Below are 8,312 nucleotides of genomic sequence, written 5' to 3' on the forward strand. Positions count from 1 at the left end.
CGATAGTCACGCGACCCAGCAGCTTGTTGAGCTCCTCGTCGTTGCGGATGGCCAGCTGCAGGTGGCGCGGGATGATGCGCGTCTTCTTGTTGTCGCGGGCCGCGTTGCCCGCCAGCTCCAGGATCTCGGCGGTCAGATACTCCAGCACCGCCGCCAGGTACACGGGCGCGCCGGCTCCGACCCGCTCGGCGTAGTTGCCCTTGCGGAGCAGGCGGTGCACACGGCCCACGGGGAACTGTAAGCCCGCGCGAGAAGAACGAGACTTCGCTTTAGCGCGAGCTTTGCCTCCTTGCTTGCCTCGCCCGGACATGGCCAAATAACAGAAAAACTAGTCTCTCTCCAAAGGAATAAAGTCGAAAGGTATGTAAAACACGGCTGCTTTTATAGGCATTTCCTGGGGAGTGAATCCGTCTCTCTGATTGGCTAATAGCAAGAGTATGTTAAGTAGCCAATAGAAAAGCTGTATTTCCATACCTCATTTACATAGTTCTGCCCATGGGTGACAGCCCTGCTATTTGTCTTCCAATTAACTAAGACTCGCTCTGCATCCCTCATTAGCATAAAAGCCCTATAAGTAGTAGAAATCCGCTTCCTAGTCTCATCGCATTTCTGGACTTCTGAGATTTTAAAATGCCTGAACCAGCGAAATCCGCTCCGGCTCCGAAGAAAGGCTCCAAGAAGGCGGTGACCAAGGCGCAGAAGAAGGACGGCAAGAAGCGCAAGCGCAGCCGCAAGGAGAGCTACTCCGTGTACGTGTACAAGGTGCTGAAGCAGGTCCACCCCGACACCGGCATCTCGTCCAAGGCCATGGGCATCATGAACTCCTTCGTGAACGACATCTTCGAGCGCATCGCGGGGGAGGCGTCGCGGCTGGCGCATTACAACAAGCGCTCGACCATCACGTCCAGGGAGATCCAGACGGCCGTGCGCCTGCTGCTGCCCGGGGAGCTGGCCAAGCACGCCGTGTCCGAGGGCACCAAGGCCGTCACCAAGTACACCAGCTCCAAGTAAATTTGTCAAGTAAGCGTCTTTACACCTAATCCCAAAGGCTCTTTTAAGAGCCACGCATGCTTTCAATAAATGAGTTGTACTCCTTTCATTCCAAGGACACTTACATTTTGTACCAAATTTATTTTCCTTTTTCGGTTGCTAGCCGGTAGAGGGGTTGAACTCTGGACCTTGGTGTTATCAGCACCACGCTCTAAACAAGGTCCACCCCGACACCGGCATCTCGTCCAAGGCCATGGGCATCATGAACTCCTTCGTGAACGACATCTTCGAGCGCATCGCGGGGGAGGCGTCGCGGCTGGCGCATTACAACAAGCGCTCGACCATCACGTCCAGGGAGATCCAGACGGCCGTGCGCCTGCTGCTGCCCGGGGAGCTGGCCAAGCACGCCGTGTCCGAGGGCACCAAGGCCGTCACCAAGTACACCAGCTCCAAGTAAATTTGTCAAGTAAGCATTTTTACATCTAATTCCAAAGGCTCTTTTAAGAGCCACCCATATTCTCACGAAAAGAGCTGTGTTCATACACGTTAAATTTAGCGGGTTGGGGCTGGGGGTTGCTTTGTGTTCTAATTTGAAAAGACCTAAGGTGTAGTACAAAACCAAAATAAATGGACACATTGGACTAGATGATACATTTTATTCTCGTTACCTATGAGGTTGATTTATTTTATACTTGTTACCTATGAGATTGATTTGCTAACTGAAGATCCTAAACCAAGCTTTTATGTTTTTACTGATTTTTGTCTGTTTTTCTTTGTTTAAGTCGCAGTGTTCATTCTCTGTCGCTATTGGGTCTGGTGTTTTAAAAGCTTCGTAGGAGGCTTGTAATATGCAGTCTGGGTTGAAAAACTGCAAGAAAAACCATTGAATTTGTCACACACTGTCATCATTAAAGAAACTTCATTTTCCAGATGACTAGCCTGGTTTATGGGCTGGGAAATTCCACCATCGCTTAAGCTCTTTTCACTTGATCTTTGTTCCAGGCAAAGGTTGTAAAATCAAAGTTAGAAACACTTTACCAGTCTATTTCATTTGAATCTAGCACACATTTGAGTACGTGAAGTTGGCTTTCTTTAAAGCATGGAAGGTACAAGGAATAAAATGCGTCAAAATAAAACATTATGCAATTTTAGATAAAATACCATGTGATTTAGGTGTCAAGTTTATTTAAAATTAGGACCCTAGTAATCTTAAATTTGCAGTTGTTTCATATCTGGAAAGAGTGTAATAAACTAAAACCTGGCTTCGACGCCAGACAGGCCTCCATTTGAACACCGCTTTGCAATCACTGTCTGTCTGACCTGGATGAGTTACCTGAGAGATTCTGATGAGAAATGGTGCAGAAGTGAACTAATTTAGGTGGAAGTGCAAATGCAGAACATGGGCAGATGCTCACCACACGTATTCCACAGCCAAACTCCAAAATTATGAGTCCTTTCACAACTAGATTTTTTTTTTCTATGTCCTGTTGCCTGCTCAGTGACTGATGTACAGTCCAGACTGATCTCTCTCCTAACTGGCAACTATTCAGCTTAACCAACAATTGCAAATAAGATTCACTGTTTCCAGGGCAATTGCAGTTCTGTCCCCCGCCCCCTCCCTTTCTCCCCTTTTTCTTACATAATTTCTGTTTTTGTCCGTGTTAGGTGAGATAGCTTTGTTGATTGTTCTCTCTTCCATCCAAATAAACAGTAGGCTAATCATTAACTTCTTGACCATTTATTTCTGGAGGTTCCACCAACACATTATTTACCTGAGTGCTTAGGAGGCAACAAAATGTGTGACCTGAAAACACCTTGTCCAGCTCTGGGTCCTTGGAATTTTCTGTTCACCTTCTCTTGGTTCTTGCATGCTAAACTTTTATTCTTGCCCAAGTCTGTTTCTTGTTCTGGGTTTTCGTTCTGATTGCACTTGGCTGATTGGGTGCCTATGGGTAGAAGTTGTAGAGAAATTTGAGTTATAATTTTATGGTCACACTATTAAGTGATTAGTTGGTGGTGAGGACAGGAAATCTGGTTCATTTAGTAGTCTTTTGGGGTTGTTTATGTTTGTTTAAGGATTATGATATTCTTTGCAATTGAGAACACAGGGTTATTTTTCTTTCTGGCCTTTGATGGGATCCACCGCATTTAATGTTGTGTTTGTATGCCTCTTTCTTCCCTACAAAACTGTCTCTTTGTGTGTGTTTACTCACGAGTCTAAACAGTTGTCAATATCTGCAAAAATGGCATTCCTGTGTCAAAGATGACATGAATTTAAAATGTCTGCCTATGGTAACTTTTGAATATTAAAAGACGTTAGGCCTAACAGGAGGCTTGGGACAAGAAGAAAACCAAGGAAACCGAATCTCCTGTTTAATTACTATGCCGAAGCCTCTTAAGTTTGATTCAGTAATTCCAAATTATTGTCCCTCAGGCTTTTTGAGTAAGGTTAGAGAAAAGAGAGAAGAAACATCATTATAAATTGTACTATTGAGTCCAAAAATAGAGCATGCTTTCAATACCTATATAAAACAAAGATTTATTTTCTGAAAGCTTACTGGGTTCATTATAAGAAATATGGCATTGGAAACTAGAATTTCCTACTAGATTTAGAAGGGGATCAAAGAATTATCTATATTCTTAGCAGTGGTTCTCTCTCTTAGACCTTTGCTCTTAGTTACATGCCTTTGCTTTTTTAACTGAACAACATTCTCAGTAGATACCTTAGCTTTATTTTTACCTACCTTAAATTCTGTTCCATTAGCACAGTTAGCTCCTCTAATTGGCACAATAATTTAGAATATTTTCGGTTTGTGAATGTAAATAATTTTGAGCAAATTGTCTACCTCAGCAGGAAATTAATAAATGATAATATAAACAAATTTTAGTTAGCTTATATAAACTTTTCATAAAAACACATACATTTGAAATAAAAAATCCAGTTTCTAAAAAATCAAAATTTTCTTTATGCTTTAAATGTGCTACCTCTTTAAGTTGTAATGCAGAGAAAAAAAAGAAAGTTTAACTGTGAGTTTAATTAGTGGTTTTAGTTAACAGGTTATCAGAAAAAAAAAAAAGCCACATGTACAAGTTCAGGGAGGTAAAGGAAGACGAGGGTTTTCAAAGGAAAGATGCGGAGGATTACATAATTGTTTGAGGATAATTATCCTTGGCTATAAGAATCAGTAACAAGGATGGCACCAGTTTGAGGTTGGACAGGCAGTTTCTGGGCAGATGTCCTTGCAGAAGTGTTTTTTTGAGTAAGGCTGAAATGGCCTTTGTGCAAGGTTGTGGTTTTTGCAGTCTTTTGGGGTAGTTTCTGTTATCACACATTCATGAATGAGAACCTTATCTTCATGGCCTTCCCTAACTCCATTTTTCGGGTTTTTTTTCCTTTCTTTTTTCTGTCCGCCCTCCAAACTCACTGAAGCTTAAATTGTGTCCTCCAAATTCTATGTATTAGAAACTTGGCCCCCACTGTAACTCCATTTTTCAAAGTTTTTAACACTGGTGACTCCATTTTGATTCTGACAACATTTGCAGGGGAAAAAAAATCACAAAATATTTCTAATGAAGTTTACTTTTTGGACAAATTCAGTGGCCTAATAATTTCTCTTTTAAAATTATGTCTTTTTTCTATTACCATAATGTAAAAATAATGTAAGCATAATATTCTAGTAAGTCTAGGGTTAATTTTCTAAAGAAACAAACCAAAAAACTAATTAATTTTCATTTACTAAGTATTTTCCTCTAGGCTTACCGATTAGATGAATTAACATACTTTATAATTTTAAAATTATAAATTATGTATTAAGTTAAACTTAATCTAATAGTTATTTTAATGGAATTAATTTTTGTGATGTTACAATTATAAGAAATGTGTCAGTTTACTGAATTCACAATCTGTGATAACTAACTTCGATGAATATCAAATTTAGTAAATTAATGCCTAATCTTTAAATAGCTGGACAATTTCTAAATTGGAGGCTACAAATACAAATCACTAATACCACTTTATGCAAGTCTCCTTTTTTTATAGTTTAGTGATGAATGATTAACAGGTTAGAGAGTGTCTGTAGACATTTTTGCTTTGGCCACTTTAGATTTGTAAAAAGGGGGTATGTGATATACGTGTGCAGGCTGAAGGGACCAGGCAGGTTTTGAATAATCGACTCCCATTTTCTTTGTGCCTAAGAGGGAAAACAATTGTCTGCTTTGTTTAAGGGCTGTCATTAACACAAACAACTCTGACTCAACCAGGTAATATAGCTACAGAGGGACAGAAATAAGAATACAAGATAGTGGCTATGTTTAGTCTGTTTATTTATTAAGGAAGTTGTTAACTGCTTGTTAATGTAAATCATTTTAATATATATTGTCACTCTAAAATAAGACTGCAACCTTGTTTTTAAATACCCATGATTTATGTTCATATAATATAGTAATCAGTTTTTTCTGACAACTTTATTTTTTACCTGTATTAAATTTAAACTGTAAATTCAAAATAATAAAACTGTTAAGATGCCTTTTATACCAAAAACTAGCTCTGGGTTTTCTTGATAGGCATTGGGTAACCAACAATTAATTCCCACAACTTAAAGAAAGGAGGAGCGCTAAAATAATTATGTGTATTTGGTATCTTTCACATATTGCCTGTAAAATTATTGTTCAGTCTGCTTCTCATATAACTCTTAAATGTTGTTTCAATCTAAATCCAGCTTTTAGACCTACTTCTTCTGATAAAGGTAAATCTCATGACGTTCCAACAGCTGTTCTCACACTAAATTTATTTCATTCTGGTTTGTCTGATGTTCAATCTTTATTAAAATCTTGACATAAAATTATTTGAAAATGTGTTGTAAGCAATAATCAGTCCACTTAATACCTCAGGTAGGAGAATGTCACTTTGCTCAAGGCTTAAGAGTTGACAGATAAACTTACAGCAGATATGCCCGGTGGTTGTTCAACACTTTAACTTGTATGAAAACGAAGGGGTTTTCTAACTTTTAGACAGCTCAATAATATTGAGGCAGTGGGGGAACGGGAGATAATGATTCATGGAGACAAAGGAACAACTAAACGAAATTTCAATAGCTAAAATTAAAGGCAACACAAAAGAAAATGCCCCATGACTGTTATGCAAAAAAATAAATAAATAAGCCCTAATCCTTTCATAACCATCACTGTAGTGACAATTGTCTGGTCCAATTTCTAAGTTACAAAAAATAAAATCAAGTATAACCACCCCCTGCAATAAAAATGAACTATATCAAATCTCTCATACTGGTTGTTGTCATCAAACCATCTCAACTTTATAATCTTCTAACATAAAAGAACTCCAATGACAAGGACAAAGTAATTACAATTTAAAAAAATGATGATTAGGGCTGGCCAGTTAGCTCACTTGGGTGGTGCTGATAACACCAAGGTCAACGATTCAGATCCCTTTACCCACCAGCTGCCAAGAAAAAGTTGATTAGCTCAAAGACTTGATAAGTAACTGAATATTCTGTTATACATAATTATTACAAATTGAAAAACTATAAATGTGGGACAGTGCTTCAACCCACATCTCAAGAACCACAATATTAATGAATCAATTTCAATTGCTTTAAAATATATGCATTTTGTTTTTTCACCTAAGAATACCTTCAATATTTTTAAATATAAAAAATGAGATCATAGGGCCGGCCCCGTGGCGCACTCGGGAGAGTGCGGCGCTGGGAGCACAGAGGTGCTCCTGCAGCGGGTTCGGATCCTATATAGGGATGGCCGGTGCGTTCCCTGGCTGAGCGTGGTGCAGGCGACACCAAGCTAAGGGTTGCGATCCCCTTACTGGTCACAAAAAAGAAAAAAAAAAAAATGAGATCATAGGTAAAATACTTTTAAAAGTTTATTAAGTATTCTTACTAGACAGATCACATCAATGCATATCATTTCCTAACTACTGAGAAGATTACATAAGATAAAGTAAAATTTGCCCAAAACAGCTTAAATTTACTGTGTCAAAATTTTACTCCTAACCCTAATAATAATGATAATATGGTCTACACCCAAAGAGTCCTATAATTTCTCACCATTTGGAATTTCACTAAAAGTCCCATGTGATTTGCCCTTTTTTCTGTTTTGATATATTTTACCTTAGGAAACTCTGATCTTGTCAGATATTATCAGTAACTAATGTTAGCTACACTTTTATTTATCCAACAAATGCAAGCAATGTTTCCGAAAAAAGATATTATTAACCCCACTTCTACATAATATAAAACTAAAAACTATTTTAAAAGAGAACTCCACCAAATATTAACTTTATAACAATGCTGGAAAGCTCCATTTTCAGTACTTTAAACAACAAATGTTACAAAAAGTTAAACTTAAGAACAGATGGACATGTGCTTCCCGATTTAAACACATTTAGAATTCCACTTGGATATCCACTCCCACTGGAAATCCAATTCTGAGGCTCATTAGAAGACCTCCAGATATCTATAAATAGGAATTTTCCTCCTGATAGTCTACAGATCAGGATGAGATCCAGAATAGACAGCTTCTTCCTTTTTTCTGGCTGTTTTATCCTGTTGTGTCCTTTTCTCCATTATCAGTCTTTCCAGTGATTAAATTTCTAATATGGACTTCTGACGTATTAAAGACAGACAAACAAACAAAAACCTCAGTTATATTTTATTAAGAGCTTGGCATGCTAGCTTTTTACATGTCTTTAAAAAGAACCTCTCTTGGGCCGGCCCGTGGCTCACTCGGGAGAGTACGGTGCTGATGACACCAAGGCCCCGGGTTCGGATCCCATATAGGGATGGCCGGTCGGCTCACTGGGTGAGCGTGGTGCTGACAACACCAAGTCAAGGGTAAAGATCCCCTTATCGGTCATCTTTAAAAAGAAAAAAGAAAAAAAAAGAACCTCTCTATCTTGACTAAAAGTTTCTAAACAAGAATGTATGTTACATAATTTATTTATGACTATGGCCTGAATAAGAGTTGAAATTAACAATTAGGAAAAATGATACTAATTTAGCTAAAGTTGACCAAACTGATCTTTGAGACCTGTTCCTCTAAGTAAAACAAGCCAATTAAATTCTTGGAGACAATCTGGATTTCAAGAGATTCTCAAAATATTTTTGATTGCTCTCATAGCTTTTTTTGCCCTCCTTTTCTATCTAATATGCAGATGCTTAAATGTTGTTACAAAGCCATTGTCAAAAAAAAAAAAAAAAAAGATTAAAACCCGCATGTTTAGACCTACTGCTTTATGAGATTTTTTTTTTTTTTTTTTTTTTTTTTCCCAAAAGGGGGGGGTTTAGAAATTC

General features: G+C 38.3%; 3 protein-coding genes across 7 annotated transcripts in view; 2 read left to right on the top strand and 1 right to left on the bottom strand.

The window, feature by feature from the left end:
* LOC103603138 (histone H2A type 1-C) overlaps positions 1-346 on the bottom strand; it is a 9,950-nt gene extending 9,604 nt beyond the window's left edge. For all 4 annotated transcript variants that reach the window (XM_008587615.1, XM_008587614.1, XM_008587613.1 and 1 more), the window contains exon 1: positions 16-346. In XM_008587615.1, the coding sequence (XP_008585837.1) occupies positions 16-310 (295 nt within the window). In that variant the 5' untranslated portion in view covers positions 311-346. The remainder of the gene's footprint in view (positions 1-15) is intronic.
* A 259-nt stretch (positions 347-605) lies between these two features.
* LOC103603136 (histone H2B type 1) lies at positions 606-1,842 on the top strand. 2 transcript variants are annotated; one of them, XM_008587611.1, is made up of 3 exons: positions 606-774; positions 1,211-1,456; positions 1,773-1,842. In XM_008587611.1, the coding sequence occupies exons 1-2, from the start codon at positions 631-633 to the stop codon at positions 1,445-1,447; spliced, it is 381 nt and encodes a 126-aa protein (XP_008585833.1). In that variant the 5' UTR covers positions 606-630; the 3' UTR covers positions 1,448-1,456; positions 1,773-1,842. The 2 variants fall into 2 exon arrangements, with proteins under 2 accessions (XP_008585833.1, XP_008585832.1); XM_008587610.1 differs by lacking the exons at positions 1,211-1,456; positions 1,773-1,842 and having other exon boundaries at positions 606-1,114.
* Positions 1,843-3,372: 1,530 nt separating this feature from the next.
* Positions 3,373-8,312, top strand: part of LOC103603157 (histone H2B type 1-N-like) — a 6,264-nt gene continuing 1,324 nt past the window's right edge. Inside the window, exon 1 of the mRNA XM_008587633.1 lies at positions 3,373-3,399. Within this exon, the coding sequence (XP_008585855.1) occupies positions 3,373-3,399 (27 nt within the window). The remainder of the gene's footprint in view (positions 3,400-8,312) is intronic.

This window comes from Galeopterus variegatus, unplaced genomic scaffold (genome assembly GCF_000696425.1).
Source record: "Galeopterus variegatus unplaced genomic scaffold, G_variegatus-3.0.2 Scaffold4468, whole genome shotgun sequence".
NCBI classification, from domain to species: Eukaryota; Metazoa; Chordata; class Mammalia; order Dermoptera; family Cynocephalidae; genus Galeopterus; species Galeopterus variegatus.

Excerpts from the sequence above, each read along its gene's own strand:
- LOC103603136 (XM_008587611.1), top strand. The coding sequence starts at position 631 with ATGCCTGAACCAGCGAAATCCGCTCCGGCTCCGAAGAAAGGCTCCAAG. Across the intron at positions 775-1,210 it reads TGTACAAGGTGCTGAAGCAG|GTCCACCCCGACACCGGCAT; the intron begins GTCCACCCCGAC and ends GCTCTAAACAAG.